Below are 17,692 nucleotides of genomic sequence, written 5' to 3'. Positions count from 1 at the left end.
GGAAAACATTATGCAACTAATTTCATGACACTAGTGTTTGATTCTAAAACATCATCCTTATATCCTTTTCACAATGCTGAGCTGAAGATATGAATAAAGAGGAAAGCAAGGAAAAGACAGGCCCATTTTATTTACGAACAGGCAAAAATATAGTAGGTAACCAAATCCAATATTCTATTTAAAAATACCTAATAAGCTGTTTTTCTCCAGAAATAAAATTGAAAACGTAATAAGAATTTAAAGGAAGTATCTTCAGGCTGGTTTCATCACAGCTTTAGTTTTAACAGTCTCTGGTAATCTACAGAAATTTAAAATTAGTGTGAAGTCAAATACAGTGATATTGATAAGATATGTCTCACGCAACAGATGCCAACATCAGTAGCTCAGACAGTTGTCCAGAAGGAAAATGGCCTGCAGCACACCCGGAAGATGCTGCATGTTGGTGATCCAAGTGTGAAAAAGACAGCGGTCTCCCTGCTGAGGAATTTGTCTCGGAATCTCTCTCTGCAGAATGAAATTGGTGAGTCAGCAAACGTGTCTTGATGTAGTGAATACATATCGAAAATATAAATTCAGGGGCACCTGGGTGGCTCAGTTGGCTAAGCATTCAACTCTTGATTTCGGTCATGATCTCATGGTTTGCAAGATCAAGCTCCATGTCAGGCACTGCACTGACGGCACAGAGCCTGCTTCGAATTCTCTCTCTCCCTCTCTATCTGCCCCTTCCCTCCCTCCCCTCTCTCTGAAAATGGGTAAATAAACTTAAAAAAAAAGAAAGAAAAGAAAATATAGGGGCATCTGGGTGGCTCAGTCAGCTAAGCATCTGACTTCAGCTCAGGTCATGATCCCATGGTCCATGAGTTCAAGCCCTGCATTGGGCTCTGTGCTGATAATTCAGAGCCTGGAGCCTGCTTTGGATTCTGTGTCCCCCTCTTTCTCTGCCCCTCCACCACTTATGCTCTGTCTCTCTCTCTCTCTCTCTCTCAAAAATAAATAAACATTAAATTAAAAAAAAAATACAAATGCAATAAAACATTGTCTGTATCACTTTTTTTTTTTTTTTTTTGCAATGATGAACTGAAAATGTGACTAAGGAGCAAAATGTGATAAAATAGACCTGGCCTTTGCACCCAGGCATCAAGGGTCCGCTTTCTCCCAGGGTCTCAAATAGGATTTTTCTTTTTTTTTTTTTAAATTTTTTTTTTTTTTCAACGTTTATTTATTTTTGGGACAGAGAGAGACAGAGCATGAACGGGGGAGGGGCAGAGAGAGAGGGAGACACAGAATCGGAAACAGGCTCCAGGCTCTGAGCCATCAGCCCAGAGCCTGACGCGGGGCTCGAACTCACGGACCGCGAGATCGTGACCTGGCTGAAGTCGGACGCTTAACCGACTGCGCCACCCAGGCGCCCCTCAAATAGGATTTTTCTTAATATCCAGTGTTTTGTTTTGTTTTGTTTTGTTTTGTTTTGTTTTAATTACTATAGAAGGGAAACTTAGACCTAATTATAATTAACAAGGTAAGTACATATTTGATGTTTTTCTGCCTTCAGTTGTATCATTGTGGATAGTCTTTTTAACCTATGCACCTGGCTTTGGGGATGCTCTCTGGGTGGCCTACTTAAGTGCTGCTCTTCTGAAACATTGAAAGTGTACACAGAGTGGTGTTCACTTTAGAACCTTGGTCCTTGGGGTGCCTGGGTGACTCAGTCAGTTGAGTGTCCGACTCTTAATTTCGGCTCAGGTCATGATCCCAAGGTCGTGGGATTGAGCCCTGCATCAGGCTTCACTCTAAGCGTGGAACCTGCTTGGGATTCTCTCTCTCTCTCTCTCTCTCTCTCTCTCTCTCTCTCTGCCCATTTCCCCCGTTCACTCTCTCTCTCTAAAAAAAAAAAAAGAAGAAGAAGAAGAGACTTGGTCCTTGTTGTGCTAGAAAAAAATGAATGAACAGATCACACACAAAAAAAAGACAAAAAGGAGGAGTATACTGAATGTAGTGGATTCAGCATAGATGGTTTTTAAATGAATACAATGAAACATTTGCTTTATTTTTGAGAGTCTTTATTATTGACAAAGGTGATAACTATTTACACCATCAAATAATGTTTTCATTTGCTTTATACATAGAAATGCCTGATATGGGGCACCTGGGTGGCTCAGTCGGTTAAGCAGCCGACTTCGGCTCAGGTCATGATCTCATAGTCCATGAGTTCGAGCCCCGCATCGGGCTCTGTGCTGGCAGCTCAGAGCCTGGAGCCTCTTTCAGATTCTGTGTCTCCCTGTCTCTGACCCTCCCCTGTTCATGCTCTGTCTCTCTCTATCTCAAAAATAAATAAACGTTAAAAAAAAAATTTTAAAAAAAAAGAAATGCCTGATAAATACTTGTGAATCAAGTCAAAAACTATAAAATGAGATAATAGGAAAATAATGCCAAAAATCAGTCATGCTTCTAATGCTCCATAAATTAGTCATTTCTGACAACTTGAAAACTAGTTTTTCACAAAATTCTACTAAATTTATAAACAAATGCTTGTTTGTTTTGGTGGACACACACACACACACACACACACACACACACAGCACCAGAGATACTGAAGTCTGATTATGTCTTAATAATGTCATTTCCAAAGCCAACCAGCAGCACAACATTGGAGAGGTAGTTTCATACAATGGTTTCGTGCCCATAATAAATATAGAGAGAGCCTGGAAATTTTTCAGTGAATATGAAAGAAACCTTGCCGTAGGCACTCTGAAAATTATGAAAGTGTTCTCTTCATTGTCCTTTGTGGACTTTTGTGTTGCACTTTAATCAGGTATATTATCTTTGACTTTTTTTTTTCTTTCCCTAAAGGAAATGTTGACTCCATCTTTAAAACAGTGCCGATGGAAATAACTGTGCTCCACACATTATGCATGTGCCTTCAGGGCAAAAATGCTGTTGGTCTCAGGTTCAACCATCCTCTAACTGTTGGGAAGATACAAATACAGCCCCATACTTTATTTTTTTATAAATAAGCATTGTATTTAATTCTTCAATGGAGCAGGAAATGACCTTGGCAGAATCAAGGTTTTTTTGTATTTCACTACACTTAATGTTTATCTATTTTCTTTGTTTACCTACTTTGAGTGACTTCTGGCCTTCATACATTGCATCTTAAATTTTGTTGACAAGCTTGGGTAATTACAATATTCATACTTTCTTTTTCCGTTAACAATTAATGGCTTAGCAATGTGACTTCTCATTCCATATTTGTCACTTTTAAGCAGAAGCTAGGTAAGTGGAAAATCATTGTTCTGGATGGTTTTATTAAATAATAACAACATCAATTAAAAAAAGATATGTGTTCATTTAAAAAATTCAAGAAATTAAGAAAAGCATAATAAATGAAGCAAAAAATACTTCCTCTTACCACTTGGAAAATAACCATTGGTAACATTAGGTGAATATTATTCCTGAGATCTCTCTATACCTATCTACCTATGATAAAAGTTTAGACAAAGAGAGAACTAAATAAATCATGCTATTAAAATTGGATCATACATCTAGTGGTTAACTAAAAATTATTAGAGTTAATTTTAACAAAATAAAAGCAAACTGAATGATACAGAATAACTTCAAATACATTTTTCATTACATTTCAGGCATGTTTTAGAGATTGTGATAATGTGTGCTCGAGTTTGTCTCAGTCCTGATCTCTAACTCTTGGCCAAATCCAGAAGAATGTCTTAATTGCATGTGTAGCAATCTTAGTCTCCTCAATCACCAATAGTTCATCTTGTTGTAACATTCATGTCATGTGTGTGCAACGTGTGTCAGTAGCCCGTAAAAAGATAAAACAGAAAGAAACAAAGGAAAGAAGAAAGGGGAGTCAAGAAGGGGAAGAGGGAGGAAAGTTTCTATTCCAATATCTATATTTATTCTAGTTTGTCATTTTAGTGGTCCTGTTAATTCAAGTGCCATGTAACCTGTAGGTGATGCCTACTGAGCATTATAGGGAGGACCAGTGTTTTGTTAAATAGGTCTGGCCTTCTCCTTCATTATGGAATAGATCCAAAGGATTATTATGTTATAGTCACATCAGAGTTTATGGTGACCTGCCTGATCCAAATCCTCTTACTAATGAAGTAGTTTGCACTAAAAGTTAGTTTTGGGGCGCCTGGGTGGCTTAGTCGGTTAAGTGTCCGACTTGAGCTCAGGTCATGATCTCACGGCTCGTGAGTTCGAGCCCCGCATCAGGCTCTATGCTGACAGCTCAGAGCCTGGAGCCTGCTTCAGATTCTGTGTCTCCCTCTCTCTCTGCCCCTTTCCCACTCATACTCTGTCTCTTTCTCTCAAAAATAAATAAACATTGAAAAAAATTTTTTAAGTTGTTCAATTTGTTTTATGCAGCCTGTAACTGTGATGAGGCTTTTATCTGTAAAATTCTGATGAGATTATCTGTTATTTTGGGGGGAATTTTTAAATGTTAATTCCAGTATAGTTGTCATACAGTGTTCTATTAGTTTCAGGTGTACAATATAGTGATTCAACAATTCCATACCTTACTCAGTGCTCATCAAGATAAGTGTACTCTTAATATCCCTTTACCTATTTCACCCATCCCCTCACCCATCTCCCCTCTTGTGACCATCAGTTTCTTCTCTATAGTTAAGCATCTGTTTTTTTGTTTTGTCTTTTTTTTCCTTTGTTTATTTGGTCTGTTTCTTAAATACTACATAGGAGTGAAATCATATGGTATTTGTCTTTCCTTGACTGAATTATTTTACTTATTAGCATTATAGTCTCTAGCTCCACCCCTGTTGTGACAAATGGCAATATTTCATTCCTTTTTATGATGAATAATATTTCATATAATACACCCACACCCCGCATCTTCTTTATCCATTCATCTATCAGTGGACACTTGGGCTACTTCTATAATTTGGCTATTGTAAATAATGCTGCAATAAACATAGGAGTGCGTAAATCCCTTTGAATTAGTGTTTTTGTATTCTATGGGTAAATACCCAGTACTGCGATTACTGGATGGTAGGGTAGTTCTATTTTTAATTTTTTGAGGAACCTCCATAGTGTCTTCCACTGTAGCTGCACCAATGTGCATTCCCGCCAATAGCACACGAGGGTTCCCCTTTCTTCACATCCTCATCAACACTTGTTGTTTCTTAAGTTTTTTATTTTAGCCGTTCTGACAGGTAAGAGGTAGTTTTTCATTGTAGTTTTGATTTGTATTTCCCTGATGATAAGCAGTGGTAAGCATCTTTTTATGTGTCTGTTAGCCATCTGTATGTCTTCTTTAAAGAAATGTCAATTCATGTCTTATGCCCATTTTTTTAAATTGGATTATTTGTTTTTTGGAGGTGAGTTGTATAAGTTCTTTATATATTTTGCATACTAACCCTTTATCAGATATATCATTTGCAAATACCTCCTCCCATTCCAAAGTTGTCTTTAGTTTTGCTGGTTGTTTTCTTTGCAGTTCAGAAGCTTTTTCTTTTGATATAGTCCCAGTAGTATATTTTTGTTTATGTTTCCCTTGCCTCAGGAGACAGATCTAGAAAAATGTTGCTATGGCCAATGTCAGAGAAATTACTGCCTGTGCTTTCTTCTAGGACTTTTATGGTTTCAGGTCTCACACTGAAGTCCTTAATCAATTTTGAACTTATTTTTGTGTATGGTGTAAGAAAGTGGTCTGGTTTCATTCTTTTGCATGTTGCTGTCCAGTTTTCCCAACACCATTTGTTGAAGAGACTGTTATTTTCCCAATGGGTATTCTTGCCTCCTTGTCGAAGATTAATTGAATATAATTGTGGCTTTATTTCTTTGTAGCCTCATGCTTTCGTAAGATGATCCACTGATAAACCTCCCCTCATTTTAATTACACTTAAATTCACTTAATTCCATGATGTCCATCTAAATTCAGTGGAAAGAAAATTCACATTCTCAAGGCCTTTAATTCTGTGATTTAACATATTAAAAGGAGGAAGCCTTCTGATAATAATTTGTTTCTATTGGGAGATTACTACTTGCAGGGTGCTGTGATCAATTAACACATTAACTCATTTAATCCCTCACAACAACCCTGTGAAGTAGATACTATTATTATCCCATTTTATAGATTAGGACAATGCAGCATTGAGAGGTTAAGCAGCTTGCCCAAACCACCCAGCCATTGGGTGGCAGAGGCAAGACTGAAATGGAAGAAGTGTGGCTTCAGAGACTGAGCTCTGAGCTCTAAACACTGTGCTGTGATGCTTTAATAACCATGGAAAACAGAGTTCAGGTCTTTGAGCAGAACGTGTGTCTTTCCTGTCAATCAGGTCCACATATTATCAAAGGATGACAATTGTTCAGTTCCTTTTTTGCACACCTCTCTGTTCTAGGCATAGTGATTCATGCTGGAAATACAGAGATGAATTTGATAATTGTTCTCAGGAGCCCATAGCCCCACTTGGAATTCAGACAGGCACATAACTAATTACAATCCAGTATTCTAGAGAAGTGCGCAGTTCAGGGTGCCACATAAACTCAGATGAAAAACAACAAAATTGGGGCACCTGGGTGGCTCAGTTGATTAAGCATCTGACTTCGGCTCATGTCATTGTCTCACAGTTGGTGAGTTTGAGCCCCGTGTCGGGCTCTGTGCTGACAGCTCAGAGCCTGGAACCTGCCTCAGATTCTGTGTCTCCCTCTCTCTCTGCCCCTCCCCTGCTCATACTCTGTCTCTCTCAAAAATAAACATTTAAAAAAAATTTTTTTAAAGAAAATTAAGCAGAAGTTTTCATTATACAACCATGATAAACACAACACCGTATTCAAGAGTTGTGAGGAGAAATAGAAGCAGGAGAAATAGATAGCCAGGAACTTACATACAGAGTGAAAAAATAAAATAGTTTTTTTCTCCTTTTTATTTAAAAAAAAAAAATTTTTTTTTAACGTTTATTTTTGAGACAGAGACAGAGCATGAACAGGGGGAGGGTCAGAGAGAGAGGGAGACACAGAATCGGAAGCAGGCTCCAGGCTCTGAGCCATCAGCCCAGAGCCCGACGCGGGGCTTCAGACCGTGAGATCGTGACCTGAGCCGAAGTCGGACGCTTAACTGACTGAGCCACCCAGGCACCCCTCTCCTTTTTAAATATTAGTATTATTTGTACATTGATGAAACTAAGCAGTACAGATAATTTTTTTAAAAATTTTCGGTCACCGTCAATATTGTTGTAGAAGAACAAGTCCTATTCATATGTTAGTGTATTTCTTCTCAGGTTTCTTTTGCGTATTTTCTTTTCTAATGTTTATATTATAGATTATTTAAGTATATTAATTTTTCATAAAGAATATTAACAAATATTTTCTTGCGTTACATGTTTCATAAATATTTGGGGGGTGTATAATATTCTTTGCAGCTTGGTTTTTGATAGTATCCTATCACTGCGTTACTTGGGCATTTTATCATTTGTCACTTATAGATAATACTATAATAAAAATCTCTGCATAAAGCTTCTTCTATTTTTTTTTTTTTCCAACGTTTTTTTATTTATTTTTGGGACAGAGAGAGACAGAGCATGAACGGGGGAGGGGCAGAGAGAGAGGGAGACACAGAATCGGAAACAGGCTCCAGGCTCCGAGCCATCAGCCCAGAGCCTGACGCGGGGCTCGAACTCACGGACCGCGAGATCGTGACCTGGCTGAAGTCGGACGCTTAACCGACTGCGCCACCCAGGCGCCCCAAGCTTCTTCTATTTTTAAAGTGATATCTTTAGGATGAATTTCCAGAAGTGGAATTACTAAATTAAAGGATGTGAAAGTTTTTTAAATTCCTGATGTTTCTGTCAAATTGTCATTGTCATTTCTATCAAAAGATTTCCAGTGTACTGAGCACTGAGTATCCTCTTTTTAAGAATCTTTTTAAAAATTGAATAATAGAGAGATTACATCTTTCCATATATTTCTTAACCAGTTGTGTTTCTTTTTAAAATATTCTTTACCCAAAATATCTTGGGATGTTCGGATTTAGAGACAACCTTTTTAATCAAGTATTCTTCTTCTTTCATTTTATAGCCAAAGAAACTCTACCTGATTTGGTTTCCATAATTCCTGACACAGTCCCGAGTACTGACCTTCTCATTGAGACTACAGCCTCTGCCTGCTACACATTGAACAATATAATCCAAAATAGTTACCAGAATGCACGGGACCTTCTAAACACTGGGGGCCTGCAGAAAATCATGACTATCAGCTCAGGCGATGTGTAAGTCCTGTAGTATCTGCCTGTTGGCTCTCTTCCCTTTCCTCATACCACTCCCAACACCCATCTGTAAATCTAGCTGTGAATGTGCAATCATTGAGGACCATGGGTAACGTGGCCAAAGAGCGAGATTGTAACGCTGTGCCAAATCATTTGGTTCAATCCTTAGTAATCAAGCAAGTGAAAGACTGAATTCCCCAAGCCCAATAGTTGCCCATTATCTTCTAAAGTATCCAGCTAGAGGCACCTGGGTGGTTCAGTTGGTTAAGCGTCCGACTTCTGCTCAGGTCATGGTCTCACAGTTAGTGAGTTTGAGCCCTGCATCAGGCTCTGTGCTGATAGCTCAGAGCCTGGAGCCTGTGTCCATTCTTTGTCTCCCTCTCTCTCTCTGCCCCCCCACCCCTGCTCATGCTCGCTCTCACACTCTCTCTCAATCTCTCTCTCAAAAATAAAATTAAAAATTAAAAAATTAGGGGCACCTGGGTGGCTCAGTCGGTTAAGCATCTGACTTTGGCTCATGATCTCCTGGTTCATGCACTTGAGCCATGTCAGGCCCTGTGCTGACAGCTCAGAGCCTGGAGCCTGCTCTGGATTCTGTGTGTCCTTCTCTCTCTGCCCCTCCCCAGCTCGCGTTCATTCTCTCTCTCTCTCTCTCTCTCTCTCTCTCTCTCTCTCTCTCTCTCTCTCAAAAATAAGTAAACATTAAAAAAAACCTTAAAAATAAAAATAATTTAAAAAATTTTTAACTGAAGTATCAAGCTAGTCAAATGCCATATCTTCTCTGGGTAGCACATTCCAGCCTTTTATTGACCTAACAAATTCATTTATTTCCCAGAGCCATAACTATGATTTAAGAATAGGAGAATATAGGCAATGTGGAAGTCCTGTGGACAGGGATTGCCCTTTTCCTCACTTAAATCTGGAGCCAGTATCACCCCAGTGGCTTAAAAGAAGCAGTAATAACACAAGAAGTAGGAGGCAACATAATCAAATTCTTGCTTTCTTGGTTTTCTCTATCACATCTCTTCCATGTCTTATTCCCTTTTGAGAATAGAAGTTCTAATGCATATAAGTCATTCCACATCGCTGTTTCTGTGTCTTTAAATTTTCCCCATTAAAAAAAAAGTGAGGAAGAGAATGAAAAACCTTGTATAACAAAATCATTATTATTAGTTAATTTAGAGACATGGGATCCAAAGAGGGCATGAAGATTATTATATTTTTCTCTTTATACAATTCTGAACTGTTTGACTTGTTAAATACAAGTTACTTTTATAAATAACCAAGCAAGAGAAGAAATGTTACAGCCCAATTATAATGAGTTGCAAAGCAAACAGACTTTACCTATGGTAGACAAATGTGTGCTTGGCCACACAGGGGCAAGCCTAGGGGTCTGTGGTATCCTGGAGTACTTGTGCTCTGCAGCCCCACTCTGGCAAGCCTCATAGGGAAGGAAGACCATATTCAGAGTCATAGGATAAAACGGAGCACTGGTTAGAATGTGAGTTCCCCGAGTCAGAATATCCACCTGTCCCCAGCGACTGGCAAAGAGCAGTTACTTAATTTGTGGGAAGATTGAATGATTACTGTATAAAACAGAAATGACTATTCCGAGTAGTCATCCATGCTCCTAAGCAAATCTCAGTAAGACCTATGATTTTAATTATTTGAGTATTCAGACACATGAGATCTCATAAGCACATGAGAACTTTTGGAAACTTCTTATAGCTTAACAACAAATGGGGATGTCTGACTCTGTTACTTCCTTTTTGCCTTGAGTGTCCATCCATTTGTGAACCAGTCCTCATATGCCCTGTCTCAAAAAAAAAAAAAAAAAAAAAAAAAAAAAACAACAAGGAGCTTCTACCAGATGTGCCTGCTTTTCCGTCCTTGTGAGAGTGTTGGGTAACTGACCTGTAATTTAAGGGCTAGACTGGAAATAAGTTGCCATATATAGCATTTTTTTTCAAATAAATAATTTCAAAGTGCCAAACAACCAATTGATAAACTATAAATATAGAACATTTGCAATTCAAGAACACTTTCCAATTTTAGATATCAGAGACCCATAGTCTTCATGGATTTATGGGTACTTCAGTATTAGCAAGTGAGTCCAAGAACTCCATGAAGTACTAAAAGAATCTGTGAGGTGCTGATTTGGCTTCCCCTTCATACAAGTCTGGTATGGAAGAGAAAGGCTCTTAGCCAAAGAATGACCCCAAGATGTGCTTCTCCATACAGTACTGCATTTTTAGTTCATGGTTGCCTGTTTACAAACGCCCATGATATGAAAAATTAAATCTTTGTTTCTTTGGGGGCCCCTGGGTGACTCAGTTGGTTAAGCGTCCAACGATTTCAGCTCAGGTCATGATCTCATGGTTTGTGAGTTCGAGTCCCACATTGGGCTCTGCACTGACAGTGTGGAGCCTGCTTGAGATTCTCACTCTCCCTCTCTTCCTCTCCCTGCTCACGCACTCTGTATCTCAAAATAAATAAACATTAGAAAAAAAGCTTTGTTTCTTTGTTAGAAGACAAAATTTGGCCGTATGCGATTTGAGGTGATGGAAAAGAGAGAGCTCTAAGAAAGCAGAGAACCTTAGCCAGAAATAGGAAGTTCAGTACAAATTTAAAAGTAAAACATCAAAAACTAATAAGTACAGTGTTCATTTCTGTGGTGACTTGGCTATATAAGAGGAGTGCATTTTCCATTTGCTCTATACAAGAACAAAGAAATTTTGAAACTATTTTAAATGTTTCAAGAATTTATTAACTTGAAAATATCACTCCTAATTCATAGAGTAGTGTAGGAGGTATATATGTTTTTCAGTCCTGCTTTTCTGCATTTGTATTCTATAAATATATATTATAAACATACAAATATATTTCTATTCTACAAATAGTATATGTATAATATTTAATATAAACATATTTAATTGTGTTTAATGTAATATAAAATAAATGGAAATAGTGTATACAAATATACAAATTTTATTTTGTAAGTTAATTCAAGGATTTATGGAATCTAAGGACATATTCCTTATAAATATTAGGAATATGCTCTATAAACTGATAGCCCTGTGCTAGTGGTTTTAAAAGATGAAAAAAAATGGTTTTTTTAACCTAGTGTGGCCCCTGGCCTTCAAAGCTCACCATCCAATTCTCTTGTCATGGTGAGTGACCTGACTTAATGGATGGCCACCAAGCAACAGCAGTTAAAGATTTATGGAATGTCTGAGGCAGCATCCAGAAGCCTGACACACTCTCACTGATCTCAGAATGCTTTCTTCCTTTTTTCAGTTATGCCTCCAACAAGGCAAGTAAAGCTGCTTCTGTTCTCCTCTATTCTCTGTGGACGCACACGGAGCTCCATAATGCCTACAAGAAGGTAAGTACACTAGAAAGGTGAGTGTTGCAGTTAATAGGCAGATAATAGTGGTCCCCTGGTGAGAGATCAATAAAAACATTTAGCATTTTCTTGGGGCACCTGGGTGGCTCAGTGGGTTGAGCCGACTTTGGCTCAGGTCATGATCTCATGGTTCATGAGTTTGAGCCCCATATCAGGCTCTCTACTGTCAGTGCAGAGCCCTCTTCAGATCCTCTGTACCCTCCTCTCTCTGCCGCTCCCCTGCTCGTGTTCTCTCTCCCTCTCCCTCCCTCTCCCTCCCTCTCCCTCCCTCCCCCTCCCTCCCCCTCCCTCCCCCTCCCTCTCTCTCTCTCTCTCTCTCTCTCTCAAAAAAAAATTTTTTTTTTAAACTGCATTTTCTTGGATGACAGTGTTGTTACCTTTCACATATCTGTTTGCTTATTCCAAAGGCTCAGTTTAAGAAGACAGATTTTGTCAACAGCCGGACTGCCAAAGCCTACCACTCCCTTAAAGACTGAGAAAATGAAACAGAGCTCTCCGAAATCTCAACCATCCGCAGCCATAAAAAAGCCCCAGAGGAAAACACCTATTTTTCTACTTCCCAGCCCAAGAAACCTCAAAAAAGCATGCCCTGTTTCTTATCCTTTTCTATTTCCATGGTCCCCAGAATCCAGAACACAAATAATCAGAATAATAATTTTATTAGTTTTCCAGAAGACTTTTGCAAGTTTGCTACCACTAGGCACTGGTAACAGGCTTGATTTTATCCTCCACTGGTAGTGGTCTTTGTGATCAGGGCTTACGGCACAGGGCCTCCTGGAAGCAAAACGTGGATTCATGTGGAATGGACGTAACAGAATAAGGAAAGAAGTCATTGTATGACTAGGATTTTAAAAGTTTGATTTACATTTACGTTCCTTTCCGGTCTCCATGTTTTGTCACTCAAATGCACGTTGTTTCACCTTTGAGCTACGTGTGTGTGGTTCTGCGGTGTTGAAACAGAATGGAAATGACGAAGAATACTGACAGAGTTATCCAGGAGAAATTTTAATGGCAAAATTATATGTTTGTTTACTCTATGCTTGTTTTTATCCTCTTGAATATTTTTTCTCTGATTTTAAATGAACTTAAAAGTTTTAGATCACAGCGTGCATGACTCTGAGAAAGTGAAATTGAAATGAAGTGATCATAGCAACTTTAAAAATCTTTTCAAAGGCAACTGTGCTTATGAAATTCAGTGTTCCCTCTAAACACCGTGTAAATGCTTTTCTTGCTCAAGGAAAATATGAATAACAACACCATTAAATGCAAATCTCTTCTGAATAGTAGGATTCAGTGTGATCTATCTCCTGGACTTTTTCAGTTACTGCCGTGGGCTGATAGAAAAATGGACTCTATATTCTTCAGCTCCAAAAGGAACCAAACCTCTCAAACAGCTGGGTGAGCCCAGGGCACTGAAAACACAGCTCATTTTAATGAATTGCATCATCAACCAGCCCAACTTTGCCCAACATTTAAAAAAATAGCGCAGAGCCTCTAAATCTCATGTGATCTTCCTCAAGCCATTATTTTAAATGAAGGAAACTCTAGAGCAAAAAATGAAGACGTTATATTGAGGGAAAATATTTCAAGGCCACCCAGAAATGATATGAGAAACACTAATGTTGAAAAGTTGACAACCTCGTTTGTCGAAGCAAACACTCTGTCAAGTGTTCTTTTAACTGAGCTCTGATTAATACCATTTCCATAGAATTAGTCTTCTCAGTTACAATTCTGTTATATTTTGCTTTTTTAAAAAAAATCCAACAATGTTTGCTGTAAGAAAGTAGGAAGGAAAAATGTCTTTCAGCTCCTTTTGGCCAGAAAAGTGTAATAGAAAATAAATTCCCATTTTCAATTTGAATGTGTACTTAAGTCTTTATTACATTTAGGCATTAAAATTATTTTAATTTTAAAAGCTCAATGGAGAAGACTTAGGTTTCTAACCTAGTTCAAAATGAAATTAAATACCAATTTCTTTTTTAAATTTTTAAATGTTTATTTTTGAGAGAGAGAGAGAGAACAGGTGGGGGATGGGCAGAGAGAAAGGGAGACACAGAATCCGAAGGAGACTCCAGGTTCTGAGCTTTCAGCACAGAGCCTGATATAGGTCTCAAACCCACAAACCATGAGGTCATGACCTGAGCTGAAGTCGGACGCTTAACCAACTGAGTCACCCAGGCGCCCCCAGATGTCAATTTTTAATACTAAGGAGAGAAATCATCTGTTTTTTCAGAGTTTTGATGAATACAGCATTTGGAGCATATTTATTCCTCCAGATATCTGAAGTATGTTCAAGAAGTTTCTATGGTTTTTAAAGCACTAGTAAAGCCTTCAATGACTTTAAACACGAAAGGAGGCAAAATAATGTTGCCTGCATTGGTATCTGTGTACGTCTGATTATTGTGTATTGTGGCATATGTGGTATGATTGACATGACATTTGAGGACTTGACCTGATAAACTTCAGTTGCTAAGGATTTAATACTTTGTAATTATTTCTATTCCTTTCCCTAATTAATGCCTAAATTCTTTACTAACAAATACTTCCTATAAGAAAATGGGACTGGCTAATGACTAAAGCTTGTAAAAAAGGAGAGACCTACGAATGCGTTAGATTTTAGTAAATTTGAGTGGGTCTGTGACCCTGAAAGGATAGACTCTGTCTGATCCCCATGTCCTGCTTTGTTCACCCTGATTACCAAAACCTCACTACTTTACTCTGTAGACACCTCTGAGGAGATCCTTGTGTGGTTGAATATCCATTTGGATCACAGTTCCACACAAAAAGTTCTTTTTTTTTTAAATGCATATCCTGACCTTGCCCATGTCATCAAGGGAACTGACAGGCTGAGCAGGGTCTTTTCGTGTATTTGTGCTGAGAGTTCCAAAGGGCTGCTGCCTTGTCAAGAATTCTTAATGGCATTCTGGAATATAGAAGGTTGCTGCCCTAGATTTCCATCGCTGGGAACATTTGTTTAGATCTGATGGAAGTCACCAAAGGGTTATCTGGCAAGATAGGGGATTAACATGTCAAACGGGAAAAGAAGCAGCATTAGAAGATAGATAAACCTCTTTAAAACAAATGCAATCACCCTCCGAAGAAGCAATTTCTTAGAATAAAAAAAGGAAATAGGAAATACATATATTTAAATATATCCTTATATACATATATATACAACTTATTTGTACTGTAGTTATAAATGAAATTTCCTCTAAAATGTGTAAAGAACTTATGCTTTGAAATGAGGATGACTTCAGCATGTTTGTACTTGGAACAAAATTGCAGAAGCCTCAAATCGGGATCTGAGGATTAAGACAGAATTTAGAGGGCATCTGGTCAGGTCCTCCTTAAAGTGACAGAGAAGAAAAATATGCAGTCACTCATTCAGTTCAGCATCACCCTGTAACTCACCCCAGTAACCGTTGCATTAAAGTATTTGTTGTGGAAGAGAAGATAAATTTTAAAAAAGGAAACAGAATTTTCCAAATAAAATTCTCCTTTAGCTGTAACGTTTTAGTTTACAGTGGTCCTGACAGTTTCATCTCTCATGAAATAAACTTCAACCTTTTAAGGACTATAAGAAAAAGGAAAACTCTTCATATGATATATTCAGGAAAGAGAGATCAAAATGCCGTACGTTGGTAAAAGAGCTGTTTAAGAGCTGAAGGGAAAGCATTCTGAAGCCATAGTCGGGAGACACAGTTAAAGAATCCAGCAATAGTTTGCCTGGAAGAAAGGTGCCATGTTACCTGTCTTTAAATACCTGAAGGACCATTGTATAAAAGTTGGCAGTCTTACTCTAACCAAGCAGAGGACAGACCAGGGCCAGTAGGTAGAGACCTGGGAGAGTAGGTCTGAGTAGACAGTAGTGACATGTATGGAGCACCCCTCACAGACTCCTTGTGAAGTATATACTCCTTTCTTTTTCTTTCTTTCTTTCTTTCTTTCTTTCTTTCTTTCTTTCTTTATTTCTTTCTTTCTTTCTTTCCTTTCTTTCCTTTCTTTCCTTTCTTTCCTTTCTTTCTTTCTTTCTATTTTACACATGAAAATGATGTGAAGCAGAGAGAGGTTACATTCCAAAGAAACATAGCCCAAAAGTGCTGGCAGGCCATATAAAGCCAGGTGGGTTAGCTCCTCACCAGGGGTTCCTTGGAGACCAAGAATGGAAAATGTGTCTCCATGCTGGGGAATGTGGGGATCTCTTTGAAGAGTTAAGCGGGCAGTCTGACATAATGGTAAAGAGGACTGATTCTAGAACCAGACAGTCTGAGCACAAAGTGTGACTTCCCCATTTGATAGCTGGGGTAAATTTCTTACTCACTCTTAGTCTCAGCCTTCTTTATCTGTTAGATGAGAATGACAGTAGTATTACTTCATTGGGTTCTTTTGAGGTTAAATGTGTTCGTGGTTGTAAAGTATTTAAAACAGTGTCTGACAGGGGTGCCTAGGTGGCTCAGCTGGTTGAGCATCCGACTTCAGCTCAGGTCATGATCCTGCACCAGGTCAGAACCTGGAGCCTGCTTGGGATTCTGTCTCCCCCTGTCTCTCTACCAGTCCCCTGCTCACACTCTGTCTCTCTCGCTCTCTCAAAACTAAATATTTTAAAAAAATTTTTAAAAGCGTCTGACAGTATGCAGCCAATAAATGCTAACTTACATTACTTGGAATTCCCTGGTTTGGAGGTTCTTTTCTTTTTAATCTGTCTCTTTTGAGTTTGTCTTTTCAGATATGGTTAGTTCGTTAAAAGCCCCAATCTCCTCCACCCCAGAACACAACACACACACACACACACACACACACACCCCTTAGAAGGCCAGGTAAAAATGAGGAAAACAAACACAGTCCAGACAAATGATTCTGAATGTCTGTTCCTCAGGACACAAGTCTTTGGGGAGGTATTTACAGGTGTTCTATGAAAAGGAATATCCCATAATCGAATACGTTTGGGAAGGGCTGAGTTATACAAAGATTGATTGTAAGACTTCTCAGAAGCTTCTTCAACATGTTGTTTCATTCCCACCTGGAGTGTGGTGGGAATCTGCAGACAGGAAAGTAACTCAGAAGGCAGTTATTAGCCCAGAGGAGCAGGCTGAGGCAGCAACAGACATTCCCACATCCAGCTGATCAAACCTTGTCATAAATCTCACACCAAGAAGCAGTTAAATCTCTCAGAAGCCTGAATTTTGCCTCTAAGCTACTAAGATACAGTGCATCTGGCAAGGAATAAAAAACAAGTCCAAACTTGCAGATTTTCCTACAACTATAATAGGATGTTCTTCCCAGTAACAACTAATCCTTTGGGTGTTTTACTTTAGGGACAAAAAAAAGAGGAAGAGTTCCACTTTTAATTATCTTTCAACATACATGTATTGAACAATTATTCCTAGAGCTAAGGACCAGTGAGATGCACTTTTATGAGGAAGTGCTCACAGATCAAAGCAAAACTGACTTCCCTGTGATGGACACTTGCACAGTTAAAAGTATCCTTTGCGTTATCTGGGAAAAGAAAATTCATTTCATTTCCTGGAGAATGAACTTCATCATGCTATAGGGTGACAGCTGGGCAGCTCTAGACTCCTACAGATCTTCTGGAATAGGGCTTTCTCATAAAACAAGAATGGTTAGCCTGGGAGGCAGAGGATTATTAAGAAGATACCTTCATTTTTAGCCAGAGGGAGTTGTCACAATTGATATCCTTTAATAAGAGTGTGTAAAAATTTTAATATTTAGAAAACTGACAAAGACATTTTTCCTCATGAATTTGTTTTACCTCTTGCTCTAATTGGAGATTTTTGCAGGTCCTAATTTAAAATATAGAAGTAATCTATTTTTGTGGTATTGCCTGAACAGCTTTCTATAAGAATTACGTGTGACATATTAAGTAGCACATTCCCACCTCTTTTGGTGACTCACACCTACTGTGACCCAGTTCCTCATCTCCTGTCCTGTTTCTCCTACTTTATCACTTACAATGCTTCATTTGCATTTAGGTACAAAAAAGTTCAACTCAAGTGACTTAAACAATTAATGTTTTTATGTCATGT

The 17,692-nt window shown here is 38.5% G+C and overlaps 1 protein-coding gene across 1 annotated transcript in view; it reads left to right on the top strand.

Annotated features, from left to right (window-relative positions):
* The window catches only part of PKP2 (plakophilin 2), a 95,404-nt gene extending 81,895 nt beyond the window's left edge, over positions 1–13,509 (top strand). The window contains exons 10-13 of the mRNA XM_030322140.2: positions 367–520; positions 8,056–8,245; positions 11,540–11,627; positions 12,056–13,509. Of these exons, the coding sequence (XP_030178000.1) occupies positions 367–520; positions 8,056–8,245; positions 11,540–11,627; positions 12,056–12,124 (501 nt within the window). The 3' untranslated portion in view covers positions 12,125–13,509. The remainder of the gene's footprint in view (positions 1–366; positions 521–8,055; positions 8,246–11,539; positions 11,628–12,055) is intronic.
* The last annotated feature ends 4,183 nt before the right edge of the window (positions 13,510–17,692 follow it).

Source organism: Lynx canadensis, chromosome B4 (assembly GCF_007474595.2).
Source record: "Lynx canadensis isolate LIC74 chromosome B4, mLynCan4.pri.v2, whole genome shotgun sequence".
In the NCBI taxonomy this organism is placed as follows: Eukaryota; Metazoa; Chordata; class Mammalia; order Carnivora; family Felidae; genus Lynx; species Lynx canadensis.
The sequence above is the reverse complement of the archived record's forward strand: the minus strand, read 5'-3'. Positions and strand labels throughout refer to the sequence as shown.